Here is a 26297-nt window from a genome sequence, read left to right on the forward strand (position 1 = left end):
GGACAGTCAGGTAATCACTATAAGTAAGCGAATAAATTAGAAATACCCGGTATTAAATAACATGCACGGGCAAGCAAGTCAAGGATAATAATGTAAAAGACAAAGAATTCATGTGTGCTACATTGTCAGTATTTCGTTTCGTCCTCAACACGTTCCGGTATCCAGAGCTTGGAGACACGCGACATGCTATCAAAAGTAATCCACTTATCGGCTTTGCCGCCGATAGATGGAGCGCGTTTTTAACCAGCGCCGTATGTCCTTTGGTGTGTGGAGCCATGGCGCTTCTGTTATCCTCAATCACAATGCGAGCAATGCGGTACGTCTAGTTGCCTCTGACGTACCGTCCTTATCAAAACGGAACAAAAAAAAAAAACGAAAAAAAAAACGAGGGCGATGCATCGAGTAAATTGTTTTGCTTCTGAATGCCTCGTCGGTCGGCGGTTGGCTCGCTGCCCTCTCACGTTAATCCGTCGCCAAGTTGCGACGCAAAAGCAGTCGGAAGGGACTCTCTGCGTCGCTCAGATATTTGCGCTTGGGAACTTTGGATAACTGGTAAGTTTTCGTCGAATTTTTGTTTTGTTTTGAAAAACGTATGCTGCCTGCATTTTGGAATGGATATCACGTTCGGGGTGATGAATTCTGAGTGAACAACAGAAAGCCAGGAATAAAAAAAAAAAAAAATATATATATATATATATATATATAGAACTACGTTTAATGCTACAAGGTAAACATCATAAGTAATGTCAGTGCCTATTTCGACGTTCACCATCAAAATATCTTAAACGTATTTCAACGTCCGTGACGTCATATCCGTGAAATGCCAAGAAAGCGGCTTTATTATTTCGACGTCCTCCGTCAACGCTGCCGTCGCAGTGGTAGCCATTCCGTGGTTTCATGTTTCGTTGGTTTCGTGTATCGCGGTATGTTTAGTGTTGATGGTGTTGTCGGTATTGTGTCAACGTGTTGATGGAGTCATGTGTTGCGTGCCTAAAAAGTTTCGGTTGTTTCGGTGCTAGTTGTGAGCCGAAATTCACGCAGCGTGTGTGTGGGAATAGCTCAACCGTTGATCCTGCCGGATGTGACACCCGGCGGTGACGTTCTGAGCTCTCGCGTCATTTCGGCACTAGTCTGACTAATATTTTAAACCTACAACAAAGGCGACTTTGATGTATTTCTTTGTCTTTCCTGCGCGTAAAAAATGGAAGTGCGTACACCACGTAACACTGAGAAATTTGGCACGTGTTTTGTGCCTCGATGTCGTGAGAGCGAGTTTTCGTATGGTTGCAGTCTCGCTTTGCATCTGGCTCCCTCCCTGTTTTTTATTAAAGGCCAATGTACACTTCGAATTTTCCACTTTCACCCGCCTTTTCACTTTTCATCTTGCCCCAACATGCAACCCTTCGCAGCTTAGGAGAGGAAAGCGCAAAATGATTATTTTCCCTGCAGAAAACCGAGGTTGGTACGTCGGCCTTTAAGCGTGTCTTCTGGATTACCATTGACTAAAATATATTAGTACTTCTTTCGGTGATGATTGTTGGGCGAGTTCATGTTGAATTTGAGGATGCGCACTAGCACTCGAAGACAAGGCCAAAAGGCGGACAGTACCCTGCTCACAGTCCTGCCCACTTCAGCTCCTTTTGTCCTTGTCTTCAAGCGTTACCACGTATTCTAAACTTCTTTCAGTACGTAGTTGTCTTGCGAAATAAAACATACTTGAAGGGTTGTGTTGATATGCCTGAAATATGTGTAAGGTAAGCGTAGTAAATATCAAGAACAATTCAACTGACAGTTGGTTAATCAAATAAGGCAAGCGGATTGACTCGGACGCGGCACGAGTTATGCTTGGGTGGGCGAATCCTTGACATATCCCTGTCAATTGAACAAAATACAGGTGATTATTTATCTTTACCCGACATCCCGATTGCAGCGTTTGGAACAATGTGACATTCAGGCTGGCATACCATCAAAAGCCTCAAACCCGACAGCTGCCGTAGATTCAATGACATCGCCTCATGCCCTTTGGCTCGTGTGGGAATGGAAGTCCCGTTATCCTCAGTATTCTGACCTTCGTTGCTATTGTTGTTACCTTGGGATTTGTCATATCAACACGACAAGAAACGGGGCAACGCTCTCGATATACTTGTCGGTCGCTAAGCGCTTCTAAATATCGGTCGTCGCGCTGATATCTCACGTAACGTTCATCGCGAGATCACGCTGCAAGAAACGACACAAAGCAGCGCTGCGCACATTGTGAATGCTAGAGTGCTGCAGTAAACATCATTGGTAAAAGTCCCGTAAGTCACTTTCTTTATTTCTTGAGAACCAACATATAATACATCTCTTTCAAAATTAACTGTTTACGAAATGGCGAAACCTCGCGTTAAAACCATCACGGAGCCATGGTTTTCAGAACGAGAACTTAATACTGTAGTAACAAGAAATTAAAGATACACTGCAAGAAATAATTTTGCAATAAAAGAAAAAAAGGCTTGAAAAAAGAGTAGGTAAACTGGTGAGTTTGTTGATGTATACTTATTTGAAAAAAAAAGCGGAGACGACGGGCGAAGAAGGGGACAAACATGTCTCGAACTGTGTCGCTGGTATTTATCTCGCCATTTTCTTGGCAGCTCTCCTGCCACAAGTTATCTGTTTTCTTGTCTTTCTGTTGGTGTAATTTCCCGTTAAAAAATCATCTTTTCGGTTCCCGGTAAAAAATCACCGAATTTCTGTTACCCCGCCTATTACAAGAACAGTTTCAGGTCTTCTATTAGAGTTTTTGTTAGAAAAGAGCGGGATTATTGTTCTTCAAGTTAGTGCAAAGACAGTTTCTGTTTTCAGAAATAACAAAGATTTGTAAGAATAACGAGTTTTGATTTTAAAAATTTGTGAACAAAACATTTTTCGCTTTTTTTTTTTCAGGTTGCGAGAAAAGTTTTACAGCGAACTGTTTCGCTTGAATTTATTTACCTAGCTATTCATGCTCTAAACACACGGAAACGCCGGAACACACGATACAGACTCCCACATACACACAAATAACAGTAAAGCGACGGGCAAACCAATACCGCCCTTCATGTACTCATACTACGTTCATCCGATTGCTATATATGGCAGATTTATTTTCGATTTCCACTTCGCCGGTGACTGCTACATTTGGCACATAAACACGTGTAGGCTGACCAAATATTACTCCTAATTAAACTTTCTTTGAAATTTTAACAGTGAACAGTTTATATATCTTAATCCAGCGCCCAGCGCATTAATAAAAGCCATAGGATATCAATTCACTGAAACCGATATTTGAATTTTATTATTAATCTCATGGATTATGTTAAACACGTAGAATTCACGCTGATCTCTTTCAAGGCTGTAAAAATTCAAGACTGAAAAAAATTTTAGTTAATTATGCAATTAACGTGACGATTATTCTCCATTCTAACGTCCACCAAGCTCAAAAAAAAAAAAAAAAAACAGGGCAGAGATGGCATTCATGTAATCGATAGAACCTCTTTTATAAACACATGTTCGATTTAATCAAAATGTCCCAGTATTGCCGTAAATAACACGGACTTCGGGAGAATTCCAATGGACTACGAATAAGCCACAAGGTGAGAAATTATTTTGAAAACTTTTTGTATCTGTAGAACATTGCAAACCGCGAACGCTAAAATGTTTGTCATCTGAACTTCCTTTTTTTATTCGGAGAATGTTAGGTCTGGGCATTTCCGTCGCTTATGAAACTCCTCTCTAATCCCTTGGGAAACTTAAAAATATCACGAAACGTGGTCGTTTCAAACATTGGGCAGTTCATACGGTTCTATCGCTGCTGCCGCCGCGAACACGGAGGAGATCTCGTCTATTTTTCACACGCCACCAGACGGCGTTGCACGTAAATTGGTGAAATGGAGGAACGGGAGCAAGTTCCTTGCCTTCCGTTGGCGACAGGGAGCAAAATAGGTTTGTCTTTCATGTTACCTCCCCCGTTTTTTAGAGTGTAGTTGTAGTTGTTGCCGATGTTGTAGTTGGCGTAGTGGGGTGCAGGGTGTCCGTTGTGGATGTTGACAAATACTTGAAAAAGATCACCCGCCGCCCAAGGGATACGAACCTGGGTTCGCTGCGTGCGGAGTGCCGTTACCACAGAGCTATGCCACAGCGTCAACAACCCGTTTTATACTTAGGTTTTTTTTTATATACTGCGTTCATCCATAAGCTGAGCCTGCAGTCAAAGCTACAAGCGCGAGCTAACCCGTGCTCGTAGCTTTGAGACGTGCATTTCTAGCGCGAGTACTCGATTGTGGAATAACTTCTTTCAAAGCGGCGATCTCGTGCTCTCGTGCTTGTGCCATTGGCTGCAGTCTCAGCTTAAGGGTGAACGAAGTATAGTAGCCAATGCGCACTGCACGCGCTCTCTGAAAAAAGAAAACGGAAACAAGTTGTTATAGTATAGCTACGTATAGCAATGTGAATGCCAAGAGCTCGTGCTGGGAGACACGTTTTCACGCGCTCCGGAACAAGATAGAAATAAATCGTTAGGAACAAAATGGTCAGATATCCATTTTGTTCCGTACGGTGTTCGGGCACCCTACGTTCCATGAACGTGACGCGGATGACCAACGACTTCGCCGTGACGTGTCGCAGCTATCGCAGTTAAGGCCGGTTCTCACACGCAGCGAAGCGCTGATGTAGCGCTCCTCACGTGCCATCAGCTACTTATCGTATGCCATGAGCAACAGTTTTGACGGTGCGATACAAAGCTGGTGAACGCTGCCGTCAGCACGCGCTTAGCGCGAGGTTAGCGCTATGCTTGTAGCGCTCCGCTGCATGTGTGAACGGGCCCTTACTGTACTATAGAGGCTTTGCAGCAGCTGTGCATGGACGCCGCCATAACTGACCTTCAGTTTTTGTTTCCTCTTATTTCGTTTATTTCACTTCATCATTACCATAGCAGGCCAGCTTATTGCCATATTAGATTCAACTGTGTCCTTTTCTAAAGCATCCGCCTTTGTAGAGGATCGTCAAGTATACCGTTTCAGTTGCTCGGCATCTCGGTAAGACAAGAGAAGGTCAGCAATGGCGGCTGTAATTTGGCGCGTGTGTAAAGCGTCTATAGATCGACACAGGGCTGCCCAATTTTTGTGTACCATCGGTTCGAATGAAATGCGAACGGCGGAGCGCGTGGCCGTCGACAGATGCTGCGCCTCTTGGAGGCCTCTGGAAACTGATAAAACTGCGGGGTGGAGAAGTAGAGTACTGCGAGGGTGTGCGTCCTAGTTTGATATGTTTGGCCCTCGAACAGCACAACCCAAGCTCCGGCGCTGTGCCGGTGGTGCGCTGGAAGTTCCATCACAGCAGAGCCGTATATTGAGAGAGTTTGGTTAATAGCAGGGGCCGGCGTGAGCCGGGATGGAGCGGCGAAAGCGTCGCCGCCGCCAGCGCCGCATATTCCCCTCGTAATGAACTTGCGCAATAAGAATGAGCTGGGATGACCTTAAAAGCGCGGCGCAGGTTTTTTAATATATTTGGATGAGGTTAAAAGAACATGAATGTACATTTGCAAAAGGTTGGGGAAAAATGAGAGGTCCAAGTTGCTGAGAGCGTTTACTGAGCCTGGAAAGGTGACATTGACGAGAAAAATTGCCTGAAACATGAGCCCGGACTGCGATTGTGGGTTGCGCGTTCAGGGTTTGGGTCAAACCTCCTACAGAACTCATCCGCAGTTTATACCGCCCACTTCCACGCGGCAGTGGCAGCGCCGCGGCCGCGGCCGCGAGTGCCAGCAAAAGAGGTATTGGGTGCGTTCTGAATGTCGCCACGACAACAACGTCACGTACGTTGCCCTTTCGGTTACGAACAGTCGAAGATTGCAACTCTAGCGTGCTTAAATAAAATGCTTGCATTCATCCTTACCTAGAAATTGTGATTGAAGGTTATATGTTAAGCTCATTGCCTCCGCTAAGGGAATATTTGTGGCTCGTGGTTGGTCACAAGAGCTGTCAATCATCGCGCCCTAGTTCATTGAAACAATTTCGGCCAGTGACGTGCCCTTTTTTTCGCCCTGTTCTTACCAATTAATGACCAAACTCTCTTCATATACGGCTCTGCATCACAGTCACTTTCGTTAACTCGACAAGAGCCACGCAAGGAAGCTCGCCTCTCGCAGCAGGAGCAAGCTGCTTGCGCGCGCGTCTGTGTAAGTTTGAGCGTTTCTCCTATTAATGCGAAAGCATTAAAAGGAGAGTGGGAGGGGGTGCAACGATTTTATGATTAAAATAATTTGCATCTCTTCATTTTTACGTTGTTTATCGTGTCCCAGAGGATAGAGAAACCATCTCCTTCATTAAAAAAATGTCGCGATTTCGCTGCATAATTGCAAAGCAAAAGTGTAGCTTTTTCCCCCACTTGTAGCCGCAAGTGACAGCCGAAGGAACTACGGCGAGAAGATTACGTGACCTCACTCGGCTCTCAGAGGGCAACTTCCACAAATTTTTGACCAAAGTCCGGAAATCGTTGCACCCCCCCCCCCCCCTTTAACTGTCGCATGGAGTGAACCGATGTCATCAGCTTTGAAGCCGCGCCAAACGACACCTTTCCCTGTCCAGAAGCCAGGTCTGTCGTCTATAGCGGAAATCTGATGGATTGGATCCCATTGGCTGGCGCGCGTCATAGTTTCAAGGAACGAGGCTCCCATTGGCTTTCGTGCGGCGTAGTTCCAAAAACCACCACAAGAGAAGCGCTCTCTATGACGGCGCAGCGCACGCAGCTGCCCGGCGAGGTGCGGCGGTGCGGGCCTGGCCGCAGAGCCCGCTCGGGCAAACTCCGTAGAGGTTGCACGGCTGAGCTAAGCGCTGCGCGGCCACTTCACGAGAGCGCGCGCTCGACCGTCGGCCGCCACCTCGGCAGTACCTAAACATGCACGTCCATGCCACTACGCCGCAGGCGAACTAAGGGAGCGGAAGAACGACGTTCATGCTTTCGCACTCATAATTCATAAGAAGTGCTTAGGTCAAACATTTTTTTAACACGCGTTTTGATTTTTTTTGTGACCAGTATAGCAGAAACTGTGCGATATTCGAGACAGAAGAACAAGAGGACACCCAGGACGGCTGCTGTAGCGTAAGGGAAGTCAATTAGTCGGACGAATTTTATATATCAGCTTCCAGCGCCGACATTCACCAATATGCAGGTCCCCCAGCTCCATCATTAACCAAACATTTTAATTAAATTCAGTAACTTTATCATTGGCGACTTTTAGCAAACTTTTAGCACCGCTACCGTGTTCCGCGTACCACACTACAGGAGCCTTTGAAGCATGCTTTTAAGCATGCTTTTAAGCGCGCGCCCCGCGGTAACGTTATCCCCCAGGCGCAGGCTTGAAAGCATGATTCAAAGGCTCCGATAGTGCGGTACGCGAAACACGGAAACGGTTTACTAAAATTCCCTACTGAAAAGCCACATTTGGCAAGCAGCCAGGGTCTTATTCAGCACGCCCATGAAATGATCACCCCGTGTGTAAGAAACGTGGAATAGAAGGTAAAGCAGTTCGCTCGTGCATGGAAAACCTGTGGAGCTTGATTGTGGTCAGTTATCGGAACCATGTAGATGTCCTCGTGAAGGACGGACCTCCGAATTCAACAACGGGCCCTTTGCTTTCTGTGTTTCCTTACTTTACGCAAGGAAAGAAAATTACTTCACTTAAGGAAATGCGTCACTGCGTTTTAGAAACCCACTTCTTTTCTTATGTAAGGAGGAGACTAGTACCACTAAATAAGCTACGTCTCAGAGTAACGAAACTTACCATCTACTGGCTTCAAATCATGGTTGCCAGCTATCGATGCTTTATCTGAAAGCATAGGAAACGCGTTTCCGTCTTCCACGAATGTTTGAACAGTTCGCGACAGAACAAAGCTATATTGCATAAGCTTCCTAACACCGAATTTAATGCTGAGGAAGTCGCACTCTTCATTAATGGTGACCGGCAGTCGCATCTTTTCTGCACAAGCACCAGGATGACGGCGAGGCGGAGGCGAGAGAGCATGGCTCCTGAAAAGTAACTCGTTTTAAAAAAAAATGTGTATTAAAAACATTCATAAAAAAAAGCTGTGCAACTTAGGAAAGAACGTGACGCTGTAGTCATGCTCCACGGACGCGCGCGCAAGCAGCAGCCTGTCCCGGCTCAGCTCCTGCTGCAAGCGGCGAGCTTTTTCGGGTGGCTCGTGCCGAGCCAACGTAAGTGGCTGCGATCGAACTTCCAGCGCACCACCGGCCCCAAACGGCGCAGCGTGGAAGCTTGGGTTGTGCTGTTCGAGGGTGAAACACATCTGGGTAGGACGCACACCCTCGCAACGCCCTGCTCTCTTCCCCGCAGCTTCTTCAGTTTCCGGAGGCCTCCAGGGCCGGTTTTCTCGAAGCGACGGTAAACCCATTTTGGTAAACAACGGTGCCTAGGAAGGGAAAAGTACCTAGGTACTGTAATAAACGGCTGGATATAGAACAACAATAATTCTTTTTGATGATGATGATGATGATGATGATGAGGCTGTTCCCTTTAGATCGGGCGGGCTCGAACAATATTCATGCCCAAGCCTGGGGGCATTTGCGTGTTATTGCCCCCTAAAGGTAGATCTTTCTCCACCAGTCTTCTAATCGTCTCTTTGTTGCCTCGACAGACGGCCTATGTGGGCCACTGGAGGCCGTAGTCTCATTCGAGGCAGGCCTGTCCGCTGGTGCGGCTGGCCTAACCTCACTGGTTTGGTGTCCTTCTCTAGTAGCCGTGAAGCCCAATACTTCGGCAAGCTCCAGAGGGCTTTGAAGGTCACGGTCGTTGTCTCGTGACTGGGATGGCCGGAGTCCTGCGCATTCCAGTACAATGTGTGCTACTGTTTCGTCGTGGGCCCCGCACACCCGGCACACGCTCGTGGTCACAGTAGAATCGAAGTGACGTCTGTAAGACAGAGTCCTTAGTGCCCCGGCTCGTGCCTCAAATAGCAAACGACTACCCAGGCTATTATCGTATAGCCTAGCCTCCGAGCCGATGGTCCTCTTGTTTGCAACATACACATCGAGCGTAGTCTTCAATTGGGCATCTTTGAGCCACTGCTGTGTTTCCTGGTCGCGAACCTTTTTCCGGACCTCTCTCTCCCATTCCCTGGCCGACGACGCTTGGACAGGGTCCGCAAAAAAACCGTACTTGCTTTCGAGCTGGTATAGGCGTTTCTGCCAGCGGGTCTGCAGCCCAGTCAGTTGAGTGTACCTGAACAGCCTTTTGGCCCACCGGCAGGTGTCCATATGTCGGAGACGTCCGTCGTAGGCGATTTTGCTGGTAGCTTCACGGGCTTCAAAAGAGGACCATCCCAAATCACCCTGGACAGCCTCATTTGCTACTGTACCATGACAGCCTAGCGCTTGACGCCCGACCTCCCTCTGCCTACGTTCTATGTTAGCTCGGATATCTCCAGGGACACACACCACAGCGTTAGCAAAAGTCAATCCTGGTACCACCACCGCCTTCCACAGCTCCCGGGTCACAACGAATCTATTGCAACTCCAGAGATTCCGTCTGCGCAGACTGCTGGTTCCTCTGATGGCTGCTTGGCGGAGATGGGCGTGATGCTCTTGCAAGTAGTCCTCTGTATTTGTGAGTGTAATGCCCAAGTACCTGTACGAGTTCATTACAGGTACACAGTCCACCCCGAGTCGAAGACTGCCAAATGTTGGATCTTGTGGACCTGCAAACAGCACCGCTGCTGACTTGTTAGTGTTGAATTTCAATCCAAGTTCCGTTGCAACCTCGGTACAGATATCTAGGAGTTTCTGTATGTCGCAGACTGATGCCGCGGTCAGTACTACATCGTCTGCGTAGGTAAGTCCGGGTAGAACCCATTCGACGGTCAGACCATCTTCTAAGTGAGCCAACGAGAAGCCCAGTCCAGATCGGATCAGTTGCGTTTCGAGTCCGGTTACGTAAAGCATGTACAATAGTGGAGAGAGTGGGCACCCCTGGCGTAAGCCTCTTGTCACCAGCACTTCCTCAGAGTTAGCCTCACCTAACTTTGTCCTAACCGTGTTGCCACTGTATAGGCGGTGGATGAGGGTGACCCACTCTGGTCGCATGTCAAGATGTTGTAGTCGACATATCAACTGGGCATGTGGCACACTATCATAGGCCTTGGCGACGTCCAGAAAACAACATATTAGGGTCCTCTGCTCCTTGCGGGCAACCTCAATACATTGTGTTAGCGTAAACAGATGATCTTCCAACCGGCGACCTCGTCGAAAACCTCCTTGAAGTTCCGTAAGCAAGCCTCCTTCCTCTGCCCATGCAGTCATGTGCTCCTTCAGAATATGTACGAAAGTTCTATATATCGTGCTGGTCACAGTCAGTGGTCTGTAGTTGCAGAGGTAACGCTGGTCACAACCTTTTTTTGGAACAAGAACGACTTTGCCTCTCCTCCAGTCTCCAGGAACTTCTTCTATTCCAGAGGCAATGTTGTTAAAAATTCCTGCCAGCTGATCCCTTGAACCTTTCCCTAGTGCTTTGAGGACGCTTGCCGGAATCTCGTCCAGTCCTTGGGCGGCGTTACTTTTTAGGTGAGCCAAAGCGCGTATGATTGACACCCTGCCGATTTCTCCACCGTCGACATCAACCGAAGTACCATCCGGATTTTGATGTGGTAAGATGTCCTGAGGTGTTGGTGCTCCCGGGGACGAAAATATCTTCACTAGGTGGTCTGTAAGGCTATGCCCAAGTTTGTCTGCTGTCATCCTTTTGTTCTCGTCGAGTATAGCCAGCCTCTGATCTCTCCCGTCCAGGGTTCCAAGGTATCTCCAGAACTTTCTAGGCGCATCTCTCCCGCTTGAGCTAATGTCTCTCATTGTTTGCAAGTCAGCCTGAGACATTTTCTCCTGGACAAGTTGCTTTGCGGCTTGCTTTTGCGCCTGGTACATCTGCCATTTTGCTTCGACTTCGTCTCTGGTCCCCATGTGAAGGGCCATACGGTGTTCTCTGTTCAGTTCTTTCCGTACTCGGATGGCAGCTTGAACCTCCGCGTCCCACCAGCGCTTTCTCCGCCTTCGCCCATTTCGGGCCTTCGTGGAGTGTTGCTGGATGATTTGCTTCAGTTCTTCTACGTACCCCATGTAGTCAGCAGCACTTTTCCTCGTGGAGCTGTTTTCAAATTCCTCCACAACTCTTTCAACTGCACTTGAAGATAGCGTGAGACATTTTGTTGGATGGAGCTTTCGTCTTGTTGTTATCCACGTTGCTTTCGAGAATATTAGCTTAATTCGGTTATGGTCGCTTCCGATGCTGTGTTCACCAGCCTCGTCTATGTGAACTTGAACAATATAACGAGCAAGTTTATGTGACACTACTGCGTAATCAATGCATGTTTTGCTTGCGCGAGCATTCCAAGTAAATTGACCCTCACATGAACTTCTTAGATTAACTACTTCCAAGGCGAGATCTTCACTCATCTGCAGCAGTAGCCGTCCATTTTCATCTTCCCAGCCATCCAGTTCGTGCAGATGTCCATTGAAGTCCCCCATGATCAGTAGTTCTTTCGTATCAGCCAGGGCCCTAGCATAATTCATCACGCATGTTATTAACATTTGGTTCTCCTCTCGGCGGGCAGCTCCCACCGACAGGTACAGTACGCAAACGGCGACCGGAATACCGAGTATCGCTCCTGTTACCCAGATGTGATCCCAGCACTCTCCTGGCTCCTTGTGCCATACGGATGAGCTACGCCACACCACTCCCACTCCTCCACCTCGACGCGTCCCCTCCAGTCGGTTGCGTCCAGCCCAGTACCAGCTTTCCGAAGTCGGTGGTTCTTCGAGATCCCGAAGGTGCGTCTCAGCTACTCCGAAGAGGGTCATGTCTTCTCCCTCCAACTCGCGGTAGAGCTCTTCCCATTTCTGCTACCGTCGCGCTCCGTGGAGGTTGAGAAATCCCACCGCTTCTGTGGTTTTCTTACTGCATCTACGTCGCCTTCGTCTTTTTCTATCCCGTTCGCCGCTTGTCTTCACCACCTTGCCTGTGAGCCTTCTCACTGACGGTGCCATTGGTCCAGGTAGCTCAGTTGTTGCCTTACAATATCTGCCACCATACTGCGCAGGTCTTGTGGATGAGGCAGAAGAGGCTGGCATAGTGGAGCAACACGCGCAGGTGTCGGGAATGACGGAGATTGCAAGCAATGGGTCGGGGGCCCTCCATTTGGTAGCATCTTGTGCTGGTGGAGTGACCTCGTTTCGGGAGGCCACTCCGGTGATACATGGTCGTATGGTGGCGCACGTGTGGTTATCCACTGTTGCAACCCTGGAGCTTCTCTCGCCGAACGCAGTTGCATCTCCGGGTCTACAGTGTGCGATTGCTGTGGGAGCCCACACACCGGGGGTCGGTTCACTGGAACAGAGTAGCGCGGCGGTTGTCCCAGCTGCGCCGGTTCCAGATATGACACCGAAGTATTCGGTTCCTTTGTCCTGGAGGGCAGCATGACTGTGAGAGACGCTGGATGGTTCTTTGCGGGCACCTGTTCTTCGGAGCCTCTGTGATATAAATGGCGTGACGGCTTGATCAGGCGGGAAGCAGTCATCCGGTGTCCCCCTGGGAGATGATCCCTGAAGCCTGGAGGAGGTTTCTTCCACTTCTGACTGGTTCTCCAATGATAGTCGCGCATGTCCGAAAGCTTTCTTTTCTGTCTTTCTTTTCCGCCAGCGCTTTTTCCGGCTCCTCTGTCTAAAAAACGACTTGCGACTGAGGCTAGTTGCTGGGCCACTAGTTGGGCTCCTATCCTCCCGTAGTGTACGCCATCTGTGTCCATGGTATTTTGATCATCTGTATTTCGTCCTAAATCCACGTATCGTGCGTGTATCTTCTTACATAGACTTTTGAGTTTGGCGTTGAGCAGCATCGTCACCGCATGCACTTCCTTTCCTTTAGTCACGACTTCTGGGACCGAACAAATAGTGAGTGCCGATTTACGTGAACTCCATCTTTTTTGGAGACATTCCACCACATCCTCTGGTTTGTCTCCCCTGAGCAGATTGTTAATCCCCACATGTAAGATGTACATGCGAGGTATCCTACGGGCATGTTCCTCGTATTCGTCGATCATTGCATGGACTCGTTCAACTGTTGCCTTTCTGTGGAGCAGTATCTCCACACAGCTCCTGTTGTTTACCTCAGACTGGAAGAGGTCAGCAAACCGCGCCACATTACTGTCTCCAGCGACCAGGACTTCCCGTGTCACACCTTGGGGAGGTCTCTGGGGAGGACTCATCAGTCGTGGCGTTCCCTTAGTAGTCTCGTAACATCCTGCTGGTCGAGACCGCTTGGATACGCCTCCACTTGCGTCCATATTTCTGATAGCATCTGGGTCTTTTGCGTCGTGAAGTTCATCCGCGTCTTTGTCAGTCCCTATGTCGCTGCTGCCAACTATTCTTTCGGCGTCTGGTTTTAAAGAAGTATCCAACGCTTGCGGTTTGTTGACACCTTCATGGCTATCAAGATATTCCTGGGATGCCCTATTAAATGTAATCCTGTTGTCCAGCTGGCCATGGACATCTACATCCAGACACGCACGTGATTCGCACGACTGCTCCTTCGACATCGATGGCAGTGTCTCGTTGCTAGTAGAAGGCATTACTTCTTGTGATTCAGCCGCCATGCCTCGAAAGGTGCCATTTCGTGTCGTAAGTTCCTTCAGCTGTGTCTCTATTGTTGTTATCCTTCGGTGCAGCTGTTTTAGAGCGCTGCCATCCGTTTCTGTTCGTAGGAGACGCTCAGCGAAGCCGTTTAGCCGCACCCCCAGTTCCTCCAGCGTTTTCTGCTGCGTCTGGCACAGCTGTTCTAGCATTGCGCAGCCCTTGCAGGAGATATTAGTCAGAGGTTCTTGCGGCTTAGTACTTGGACTGTTGATCAGTTCTATAACATGCTGTAGAGCCTGCACATTGATCTCTTCATCTGGCCGGCACAGGGTCCTCGTGGCTGTCCGCCGTTCTGAAGACAAAAGCGATCCGTCCTGGATCTCACCAGGGGTAGGCAGTGACTCCGGGGGTGTCAGAAAGATTCCCTCGATGTCACTGACCCTTGCGGCACCCTCCTTATCTTCGGTAAGAGAACGTAGGTGCCCCTCCGGCATCAGCACATCGGCGCTCAGCTCCCCGTCGCTTTCCAGTGGTGGTTCTTCACACTGTGCATTTCTCAGCAGATTGCCAGGTACTTCCGCAGCGGCTTGTAGTCGATCTAGTAGTTCGCTCTTAGATCCAACGGTTGAAAGTCCCCTAGCTTTTAGCTCCCGTTTAAGATCCATGACCTTCATCTTCTTCTATTGATTGGGCAATAAGATGCGCCATCTATCGGTGAAACAAGCCAATCATTTTGTTTATCCTCTTTTTCCGCTGGTTGTTATCGATCTAGTATGGTATTTTAAGTCAAAATATAGTAATGTTATTCGTGAAGACCAATTTATTTGCTTCCGATGGTACGAAGAAATTTTAGCTACTATGCTAGAGTTTTTCGACGAATATGCGAAAATGTAAAAACATTTCCTTCAATATGTTTCGCCATAAACAACGCATATAACTTTCCCGTGTTCCTTCCAGACTGGCAACGCCGGTGCTGTAGTCTCGTTTTTGTTCCTTGCGACGCGCGTCTCTGCGACTCCTGCTGATCTCAACTGTTTGCCCTGTCTTCCGTTTGCCCAACCGATCCACCGGTGACGAGAAGCTAAGCTTCTCGTTACCGTTGAATTGCTGGCCACCGGGAATATGTAGAAACCTCAATGCTGTCGGCATACTGTCGGCACACTGTGAGCAAAAAAAAAAAAACAGTACAATGTCTCAGCTGTTCACCCGGAACGAAGACTTTATTGAGGATAAACCCCTTTCTCCGTAAAGTAATCACTGCTCACGAGTTGGCGGGCATAGTGTAACAAATTAAACGTCTCATTATAAATATATACCAACACTCGTTCGCAAAACATTTTTTTTTTTACTCACCATAAAAACACTTGCAAGGCTTATGTACCGTCATATGTCTTGGATCCCGGACTGCTGAAGAGTGATGCGTTCGCGGAATGCTGCCGTCGGTTAGTTTAGTAGTCCCTCTGAACTATCGCTTTGCTTGACGTGCTAGTAGGTTGATGGTGAGTCATTAATATAACAGCCGGATCGAAATGAATGCTCAGCATCATTCAAGCAGCACCATTAGCCCTCATTAAGCGACGCCGCGGCCATTTTGCTTCTAGGTACTGCTCCTCCCTCGGCGCCCCTGCTCTTCCAGTCACGCGACCTAGAATTCCCCCTTCTAGGGACAATAGCTAACTTCAAACCACGGTTCGCGTTCGCTCGAAGCTGGTTAACTAACCGCGGTTAACCGGATTTCCCTACGAGGGGGAATTTCGGGTCACGTGACCGGCAGAGTGACGACGGCGGGGAAACATGGCGGTGCCCCGGTGAGTGAGCGCCGCTCGCTTTGGAACTAATACGTCGTAGTAGCTGCAGTAGCGGGCGAGTTAGTCAGCAATGAATGCTGCAGGAGGTTTTCGCGTTGCCTTACCTCACTTAAAACGCAAAACATGAGCAATGACCTCGCCGCATTTTTTAGATAGACTTTCGACTCTGGCCATTCCTAAGCCTAAATGAACGCGATAGTTTTCGGCATGGCAACGTCTTTGGAAAGTGGATTGCCTTGACTCAATCGGCCGGGTATTGATAGCACACAAAAGCAGAGAGCGTTCCCATGGACCTTTTGCTAAATTTAAAAGGTTACACGCGCTGCACCTGCTAGCGTCTGCAGTAATAACTGTTCTGAAGCAAAACGCCTAAAACAAATTTTGCCGTGCACGCGCGTTCGTCAAAGATTTATTATGATTATTTACTTCAAATCTTTTATAAGTGGAAGGCCAGCGCGCGGATCGTAGAATTACTCTTCCAGCGTTCTTCTCGATGTTCGGGTAATCATTACCCGAACATCGAGAAGAACGCTGGAAGTGTTCTTCTCGATGTTCGGACCTGTTAGTAAGTTACTAATAGGTCAATTTTCAGTGGAGCCGAGTTACAGGTTTTTCAATTTATGACGGTGTTATATTCATTTCCTACATGCTGGTCAACCACGCTGTCGGTGTACCGCCTTTGTACCGTCCGCCTTTCACTGCTCACTTCTTCCTCATCGTTTCTAGGACTCAACTTCGTCGTCCTCTCTCGAACTCGGAAGGAAATTTCAACGAGGCTTTTCTTCACTTCATACAGTCAAATATTTAGAAAATTTCCAAACGAGGGTTATTACGTTTTACCTTGCCGATTATTTGTACCACGAGCAATAAAAATTGTTTCAGAAGCTCAAATGTATGCCGCGCTGCGTCGCGAAAACCAGGCAGCGCGCATTTTTTGGGTCCTCCCCTTTAGGGAACCTTTCCACGGAAGCCACGTATATTCGCTACAGCCAGTAGGTGACACCAGCTACCACCCCATAATAAAACATGGAGCCATCGCTCATCCAGCCCTCGTCAAACTTGGCTAGGTACTTGTAGGTACCTAGTAGGGAAGGGCTTAACCGCGGTTAAAGTTAACCAGCTTCGAGCAAACGGGCCCAGGTGGTGAAGCATGCGTGGACGGCAACGCGCTCCGCTGTTCGCATTTCATTCGAACCACATAGTACCATGGCTTGCGAAAAAAAAAGAGAATCATTCATAATATCATTTCTTTTAGCTGTGACTTCGTTTACTGATTTAATGATCATCAGTTTTCTGGAATGATAAAAGTTGTGTATTTTTGAAGTAATCTGACTTCGTTCTCCTCGATTATTCACAAAAGTGATTAATATGCGGAGAAAACAGAAGCTCTATTTTCTTACAGAGAACAGGACGTTTTGTAGAGTGTTTATTTCCGGGAAAAACAAAAGACGTTTTTTAGTGTCATCAAACTTTGTTCTTTTACTGGTAATTCAAGTATCTTTAAACTGTTCATTTACCAAAAACTTGTGTTCTTGAAGTATAACATAAGCTGTTTTTTAACCGATAAGCTTGTCCGTATTTTTATCTAACAGAAGCACTTCCTTATTTTGACCGAAATTTTCCGGATATTTTCGGTTATATTACAATCACCTTTTACAGTGTACGCAGCACATGTGAGTTACAGTTAGTGGTGTCGTTCGTTCTGGAGCATATCCTTGTTGTTCAAAGTGATGACACTTTTAAAGACCTGCAATGGTTCCTTCGTACGTTGCTTTCATTCCACGTGCGTGTTGCCAAGTGATGCCTCTCGGTGCCCTGTTTATTGCGTGTAACCTTGCTGCTGAATGTACGGTGGAGCAGAAGGGTTCCCCCAAAAGTGAAGGTGAATAGTAATTAATCGGAGCACACTGGATGGCACATGTACGAGGTTGAAACACTCGTGTCTCTTATTCATACTACTCTTCGTATACGTATACTTAGTGTATGACGCTGTCCATGGCTCTGTCCCGAGCGCAATGGTTTATCTATACCCGCTGATACGGTGAAAACGGCAGTGCGTCCCTTTCGAATTACCGCCCTCCAGCACGCGCTCGTTTCCTTTCCTACAGTCGGTGACGCGTTTAGTTATGTGAATATCCTTACGTGTTCTAATGTTCTAAAGATGTCCTGTGGTCCTTAATACGACATTCGTGCCGCTTGGGTTCAACTCTGCTTTGTATGCGCATGCACGCTCGAGGATCTCCAGACGCCGAACCATTATCATGGGTAGGATGCTCGCGCTGGAAGTGGGACAGACAAAGATCCTCCCTGCGATTCTCATCCTAGGAGTCACTATACTGGTAGAAACCAAGAGAGATGAGGATCCGAGAGAGCGCGGTGGACGTGAGAACGTCAATCAGTGGTTGGAATGATTACTAGGTTGCAAATCTATAACTGGGGGGCCTGTGTCTTTATTCCCACTTCGAACGTGTTCGGACGGTGCCTCCGTTCGGCATTCGGTGTGCGCGTTCAAATGCATTCGAAGAGGGAGCAGGGACAATGACAGCTATAGCTTTGCGGCTACCCACTAGTCATTTCAACCAGAGCTCGGTACTCTGTCACTCCTGCGCGCTCTCATGTCCTCATCATTTTCGAATTCTATCCGTAGAGCATTTCGTTTAGAAAAGAGCGCGTGCCAACCAAACTTGCGATCAAAACAGGATCGCGCAAGCATCTTTGTCAGCGTCGCAACTTAGCAATGGAAGGTAGCCTTCCAAATTGGCGCGCGCGGCGCACCTTGTGTTGAACTTGTGTGCCAGTCCTTGCTGAATAAACCCTTCCGAAGAATCTCACAAGGCCGCTCCTCATCAGCCCCACATTGCACCGCGCGGTGGGGGTAATTGTGGGGTCGTTCGGACGCACGCGCGGGCCGTCTCGTACACTCCGTACCGTAGCCTCCTCTGTACTCACAAAGCTTGGCAGTACGACGACGGAGCCATAGAGTGCCAGGTCGCAAATTTGGAGCGCGAGGATATGGTAGCACAGAGCACCAAAGAGCCATTTCTCGGAGAACCTGGACGTCAGCGCACAGCTTTTCGAGCGGCGAGAACCCGAAACACACTTTCGGGTTCTCGCGTCTCGCCGCAGCATCTCGCGGCAGTGGCGAGACGCTGCCTTTCGGCGTCTCGCCGCAGCGGGGTGCCATTCACATGACTCTCCTCTCATCAGTTGTCCGCCGCTCCATCTTTTCCTTTTCGGCGGCCGCTTCTCGTGGGGATCTGCCAGGCTTTGTCAGTATATAGGGGCTATGTCCGTACATCTTAGAATTGACGTCATTCCTTCTTTCTCCCCCTTGCGACTTCAGAGCCCACATAAGACAGTCAACAAATCACAAATTTGATATGTACCCTGTTGTGCTATCGTCCTCCTTTTTTGAGTTCTGAAATCACAGAAACATAAACAAACTCGTGCCACTGCAATTATTCATGGCTACTCCAGGTGCCGTGGATCGCATTGCCGTAGTGCGTGTTAAGACTGTTGGTGGCATCACGTATTTCCGGAGAGGCGTAATGTAGCTGAGGCGTAGACACTTGCGTTTGACTTCACTTTCAGAAGCGACCAAGCAGCCTGCCCAATTTCATTATGGACAGAATGTCCTCCGACTTGAAGCTCGCAGCTCAGCGAGAGCTTGGTGAAACACTGCAAGTCAGGAGGAACGCCGTGGAACAACTGCGAAAACGTCTCGCCGGTAAATAAATAAAAAGATGACAACTGAGTACATTTTTTTTTAAAGAGATGTAAATAACTTGCACGGTCGATTCAGCAGGATTGCAGATTTGGTTTAAACTTTGACCAGTTTTACACAATAAACATTTTGATCAGTATCAGGAACATGTGGGATGAAAAAATGGGCTGAAGTACGAGAAAAGCAAGCAACTAAAGACCGAAACGTTCGTGGTATAAAGCAATTCTTGAAAATATACAAGAACTATAATGTGGACGACTTAATTCTCGAAAGAACCTAGCTTTAGCGACTTGATTAATGTCGATAGCATAGATTATTCGGATATATGCCTGATGGTAACGAATCTGTAGCACACCACAAATGCATAGAATAACTCGAGGCAGGGCAGCGGCCTTCCGAAAGCGTGCTTTGAGAACGGCTGATGCTGTGTGCCGATTTAGCCCTTGCCACAGAATTGGCGTTCGCCAGCGAATTTTTATAACTTTGCGTTTGCGTGACTGCAGTGCCGCTGGTCGCTCTTGCGCCGGCCGGGCAATCATTCGTCTTTACTAAACTTTTTCAGTGCCGACTGTACACTCTAGCACCAAAATGACCGCGATCAAAGGCCGAACATGCAAACGTCTATAGATCGCTAATGTTGCTGTTCTTTGCTTAGTGACCCATGAATTTACCAGTAGACTACGATTCTCCCAAACGACACTGCATTAGTTACGTTCGTTACAGAGGAACCGGAACTGCAGTGCCCCCTGGACGAAGAGTTTCTGGTGAAGTTCCTGCGTGGCCGCAAGTACCACGTGAAAGAAGCGTTCGAGAACATCCGGAAGTACTTCCGCGTCCGGATGGACCACGCGGACATCTTCGATAACCTACTGCCATCACGCATCATGTTTGATACGATATTCCACCAGAAAAAGCTGGTGACTATTCTCAAGAAACCTGATTCTCTGGGAAGGCGGATTCTCTTAGTAAAGTTTGGTAAGTCTTGTGCTCTAAGGAACAAGTTTTCTGTGTTGAATTAGTATCAGAGGGGAAGGGCGTCTACCTAATTAAAGAGATAAGGACACAACAGTTAAACAAATCCATCACTCTTGATATGAATGTTCATAGGTTACTTAGCGTATTTACTCGAGTAATAGCCGCACTGTTTATGAAGAAAACCTGAGGGTTCGCTTTTCCGCGGAGCACGCGGATTGCTAATCACCGCGATCGACAGCATGATTCCAGCTGTTTACAGGTCAGAGATAACGTCTTCACGCAAAGATACCATCTGTAAAAATTGAATTTGTATGAAGACTCGTGTTTTTGATCTAGTTATTCGCTATGTTATTTATGCGGAACGCGATGATTGGCTGTATATGTGCTTTGCGGGAACGTAGACGCAAGGGCCTTGTTTATAGGTACTGCGGATATTACTCGAGTAAATACGGTAGTACACACGCGAAGTTTTTATGTTTTCTCATTTTTAGCAATTGATCTTCTTTTAACTTTGTTATTTATCAACTATATCTCACTTCAATGTTTTTAGGTGCCTGGGACCCGGAAGTTTGTCCGCTGACCGAGTACTTCAGAGCAGGCATGGTTGTGCTAGAATGCGGCCTGCTGAATCAGATGGCCCAAATTGCAGGCGTCGTGGGCGTGGCAGATCTGGATGGGCTCAAGATTTCTCACCTCCTGTACTTCACACCATCGGAAATCAGAAAGCTAATCAAGCTAGTTCAGGTATACTTCAAGATTTAGGTTTTTGGAGGGATTCTAATGGCGAATTCCACTCGTCGTTTTGGCACGCTCCGAGATCGACGTTCTTTGAAGCGCGCGTCCGCCACAGGGCGTTCGGGATCAACCCGGATTTTTTTTCCCTCGTCGTTTTGGAGCGGCGCCAACTCCAGACCTTGATTCGGGTCGCCCAAATCTCCTCCTGCCTATACACGTTTGCAAGTTCGGTCTCATGGCGCCGCCATCTTGCTCACTGGGGTGGGCCTGGGCACGGCCATAATCCAATTACGACGACTTAGCAAGGCTTCGTAATCGGATTATAATTCGTCCAAGCGCACCCCAGCCAGGCAAGATGACAGCGCCCTGAAGCCGGAGGTGCAAACGTGTTAACACGTTTGCACACACGTTTGCACCTCCGGCTTCAGGGCGCTGCCATCTTGCCTGGCTGGGGTGCGCTTGGACGAATTATAATCCGATTACGAAGCCTTGCTAAGTCGTCGTAATTGGATTATGGCCGTGCCCAGGCCCACCCCAGTGAGCAAGATGGCGGCGCCATGAGACCGAACTTGCAAACGTAGTAATAAGCCTCGACGTCCTAGAAAAGAATACGCATCACCCCGTCCGGCGATGTCGTCTTCGTTTACATCGTTAGGACTGGTACTTTATGAGCGTTTGCGGCCTCAACCATAGCACATTTGTTTTCTCTAGCTCTCTTTGTGCTCTCGGTCAAAGTGCTACTGCTGTGTATTGATTCCATAGGAGTGTTCGAAAAGTACGGATGCTCATGTTTCCCCCCTATAGAAATGGGTTGGTTTGTGCTTGCATTCCTGATCGCTTTCTTCGCCTCTCTCCCCTTGAAATCATAAATGGCTGTTCCATCAACACTATTAAAGTATCTATATTTGTAGCGTAAGAATCTTGCCAATTTCATCCTGGTCGTACAGTCAGTCGTATAGGCATTACTGGCGTAGCATAGCCCCTCTGCCTTCAGCCCTGCGAGGCTTATTAAAAAACAAAAACAAAAAAATATAAAAAAATTGAAATAAGGTTTTTGTTTTTTAAACAAAGAATTCCGTCTGGTTGTTTTTCGGAAAATACAGCGCCCTCATGAGGCAGGAATCAGTGTTCTACAAGATACTCGACAAAGCATTTAAGATAAATTACTAAATACCTGCCTCATAGAGTATTTAGTGTACTACTCAAGTTAGTTTCACTTTAAAATATCTTGACTAGAGTACAAATACTTCGAATTGTGATTCAATTATTTTCCAAGATACTTCCACATTCTGCAATCCGTATTCACTTCAGTGGCACCGGAATGTTCTAAACAACCAAAATATTATTTTTGTTTGATTTTACCTGTAGTTACCTGTGTTGTCACCTATTATCCCAGTGCTGAAAATCACATCTTACAGTGATTTTATAGTGCGCACTTGTGACGCGTCGTTTTATTAATCGCGGTACAGTCGGTATATTTCCCGAATCCTTGTTAAAGAAATTTAGGATGAATTACGCAAAAGAATTAGTACATAACTACGAGGTCTCATGGAGGATACAGGCTGAACCTTCCTAAAGTCGCTTACCTAAACACTGCATTTAGAGACGACTAAACTTCAAAACCTAAGGGACAAAGGGTCACGGAGAATCACTGTTGTCTTTCTCGCGGTTGTCGATATGTCGATTCCCCTATTTCTTCTCCATACTTAGCTTACTAACCTTTTGAAGCCTGTTTTAAAAGGCGTGCAACTTTAGGAGGACTCTGCGTTTTGAGCACTCATCCTCCTCGTAGCTTGTTTTCTGCCTTGATACAATCCCTGTCTTCATGAAAGGCATGCTGAACCAAAGTTTTAAGCTCGCATATCAAGTGGCTACTGATTTTTCCACGAGCCACCAGACGCCGGTCACACGCAATGAAATTCACGTCAGTATCCGCCCAAATTGACGTCAGTGTCCTCCGAAATTGACGTCAGCATCCTGGGAAATTCACGTCAATATCCTACGATATAGACGTCAGTGAAACGTGTGGCCCAGTGCATCACATAATTACGAAACCTTGCTTCCTAAGTGGAGCGAGTGCCCGCGCACGCTTGAGCATGCACATGTTCACGGATCATCACCAAAACCTATTCAACGGGCGATTTTTTTAAGATTGTCTATTTTCGAAAAATGTTCTCAAAGATAGAAAAAATTGCATTTATGATAATAAGTACAAGCTACCGAGAACTGTAATTACCAAAAGTATTTGTAATACGATATCTTAAATAGTGCATTTAATATAGGCAAAAATCTTGCAGGAATAGTTGACAGCAACGCTCAAGTGGCTGTCCGGCTACAGGTCGCACTGTACTTACCGGTTGTTCCGTCATCATCCGGGGCCCGGCCATCACGAACCGCTCCCGGAGGAGAGGTCGCCTTTCACGGGCAGATTCGGAGGCGCAGCGGCACCGCGCGGATCGCTTGCTGCGTCGTGATTCAGGCCATTGTTCCAAAACGACACGTGAAATTCGCAATAAAATAATACACTGTACGAAATCCGGAGCATCTTCTCTCCCGCATAGCGCTTGAAAGCTCCTATTTTTGCAATCTACGGAGAGAGGTGTGCACGGTGAGCCACTGACCATGGTGAAACGTGGCGCCGAGTGCCACAGCGCAGGCGTTTCCGTTTCACTTCGCATCTGAAGGCAGACGACGCCACAAACCGAGAGAGCCAATCAAGCAACGCCAAAAGTGCATCATCATGGCGCTCATCGTCTTGAGCGCTTGCTATCATGACGACTTAGCACAATCATGCCATGATTCTGCAATTTTTTTTTTCTGCGTGATTGATCTGGCCGGTTAGTAAACTCAAAAAGACAACCCCTTGATTCTATTGAACCGTGGCGTCGACTGCGGTCACATTTAATGTGAAACGGAGTATAAATGTGGTACATATTAAAACATTGTTTATAACTATGTTTTTCTTGGCAGTTTTAAGACATGCATAATTAAAGCCATAACTTTATTTTTTACTTTTTTTATATTATTTTACAACAGGCATGTGAAGGCCTAGCGTTTATCATCGCTTCGGGGATAAAAACGTGAGAAATATTTTTAAACAAATAAATTAAAATCTGACTGAGAAAACGATTGCGGGTTCCACTCATTTCTCTCTTCAAGGCGAGGGTTCATAATCGTTTGAGCAAACCAAAGTTCCGTGCATGCAATAAAAGGAAGAAAGTTTACTAGAGAGTCTCAACCGACACTTGCAGCTTAACCGGAACTTGTAAAACAATTTAAAAATACCGTTACCATCTGGATTGCAGGAATGCTACCCATTGCGGTTGAAGGGTGTCTACGTTGTAAACAACCCTGCACTCTTTGAGCTCTTGTTCGCTGTGGCGAAGTTGTTTCTCAAACCCAAGCTTCTGAAAAGGGTAAGGAATGTCGCAGCCCAGCACTTCCACCGTCACTAAATCTTGGGTCGTCATTTTCTTTCAGTTTCGGTTCATTGGACGCGACTACGAGAAGCTCCATGAACTTATCCCTCGTGACCGACTACCCGAGGAGTACGGTGGTACCCTGGACCCCTTCGACTACGAAGATTACGAGAGAAGCTTGCGAAGTCAGGAGAACTATTTTGTGGAGCTTGGTAGATACGGCTACAAGCACAGGCATTCGCAAAATGAATCGAGAGATTCTGCGTGAAGTCATCGTCAGATTATTGTAGTATGAGAACGCCTGAACGGTTATTGTTCATAGAAGAAGAAACAAATCTATTTTCAGCAAATAAATATGTCCTGATGTCTTTCCGTCCCGCCAATCAAAGTGCGTATCAAAATGAAGGTGACAGATATCCATGATGAGAAGACTCCTTGATTCGAGCGCCACGCGTCTATCGCGTACTTTGCTCGCTTTCCAGCCCGAATAATTTCTGCTTGCTGGTTGGTGCCTAGAACTTGCACGGTGAGCTGTGGATCTGTAGACACTGCAAATGCCGATAGCGCACTATATTTGCAGAACGGGGTAAAATATTTTCTAAACATTTAGCAAAAGGCACTTCCGGGCGCGGTGCATTAGCGACACCTTACCAACAAACGATTCTGCAAAAGACCACCGAGTTCTCCTGTATCACGTGATATGTGAGGTTTTATTGCCCTTTTCCCGAGTTCGCGAGAAGGGGGCCAGCTGGTGCGGTGCCAGCTTTGGCAGACGACTGGACGTCCCAGAAACATCGACGTTGCCAGAACGCTGCGCAGTTCCTTTATGAGAGAAAATGAAGCCTGGTTTCTCGGCCCGGATAAATATATTACACACTGCAGAGAGCTAAAACTCGGTTGTAATACTAGGTCATGGATGTGAATAGTATTTATGAATGTTTGAAAACATTACACGGACCAAAAAAAAAAATAAAACATAGAAACTAAATTGTCTAACGGTCCGACGTGTTCTTGGGAAAGCTTGGACTGGTGGGCAAGTTGGTAATTGACATTAATATTAAAAATAGCGCAAAAAAAGACGGGACGAAAAGACGAAGAAGCACACAGGACACGCGCTTCTTGGTCCCAATAATCGTGAAAGAAATGGCTTTGCGGACGACTTTGACATATAAACTCGTGAGTAAGGAGGAAAGCAAACCTTATCTTAAAAGGCAATTCCGGTCAAAAATGAAACCAATAGAAATGACTGGTATCGCTTTAGTGGCACAAAATGTGATCTCAGTCGAAATACCGTATTTTCCGGGCTATAGTCCGCGGACTATACATATTTAAAAGTTGAAATTTTAGGTTGTGTGGACTATCTACGTGTGCGGACTATGCAGGAATGTTGTGTTTTGAAATCGTTCATTATGATCAGACGTGACGGATTCTGTGAAGTAAAGAGTATGTTAATGATGATTTACGTATATACAAGCTTCTTTCTGAGCTAAGAAAGCAGACATTTGTCTAGGTGTGCCATGTGTATGAGAAACATTTCGAGTCAACTAAACACCAGGTGCCGACTATGCGGACTATCTAAACAAAAACTTTTATTTTTTTTTACCTCGAATTTGCTTCTGCGGACCAGGTACTGGGTGCGAACTATAGCCCGGAAAATACGGTATTACGTCAAAGTGAAGCCGCGTACCCCAGTAACACCGATTTTGAAGGTGCGACAAGCTGCCCGTTAGCGGGCGGCAGGTGAGTTAACTTTTAGTGAAGGAACACTGGCGAAGTACCCTTGTTACGTTATGTCGCGGCTGGATGGATAGATGGATGCTAACGGCTGGTAATCACTGTCGCCCGCCATCCCTCTAGCCGATAGTTTCGACTTTGCTGTGGACGACCGAATCTAAACTTTGAGCTGTAATATTTAGGACTCTACGCAAAATACCGAGAAAAAAATATGCTTTGTAATTCAGTGACGCTGCTTTAGCAAAAAAGAGT

The 26297-nt window shown here is 47.1% G+C and overlaps 2 protein-coding genes across 2 annotated transcripts in view; both read left to right on the forward strand.

The window, feature by feature from the left end:
- Positions 1–425: 425 nt before the first annotated feature.
- LOC8027331 (alpha-tocopherol transfer protein-like) overlaps positions 426–26297 on the forward strand; it is a 45464-nt gene continuing 19592 nt past the window's right edge. Inside the window, exon 1 of the mRNA XM_042290889.1 lies at positions 426–552. The gene's annotated coding sequence lies outside the window, so the exon portion shown is untranslated. The remainder of the gene's footprint in view (positions 553–26297) is intronic.
- On the forward strand, positions 18745–24579 carry LOC120836200 (alpha-tocopherol transfer protein-like). The gene is made up of 6 exons (XM_042294170.1): positions 18745–18750; positions 19050–19185; positions 19906–20157; positions 20708–20901; positions 24198–24308; positions 24373–24579. The coding sequence occupies exons 1-6, from the start codon at positions 18745–18747 to the stop codon at positions 24577–24579; spliced, it is 906 nt and encodes a 301-aa protein (XP_042150104.1).

This window comes from Ixodes scapularis, unplaced genomic scaffold (assembly GCF_016920785.2).
Source record: "Ixodes scapularis isolate PalLabHiFi unplaced genomic scaffold, ASM1692078v2 PGA_scaffold0__279_contigs__length_252992795, whole genome shotgun sequence".
NCBI lineage: Eukaryota > Metazoa > Arthropoda > Arachnida > Ixodida > Ixodidae > Ixodes > Ixodes scapularis.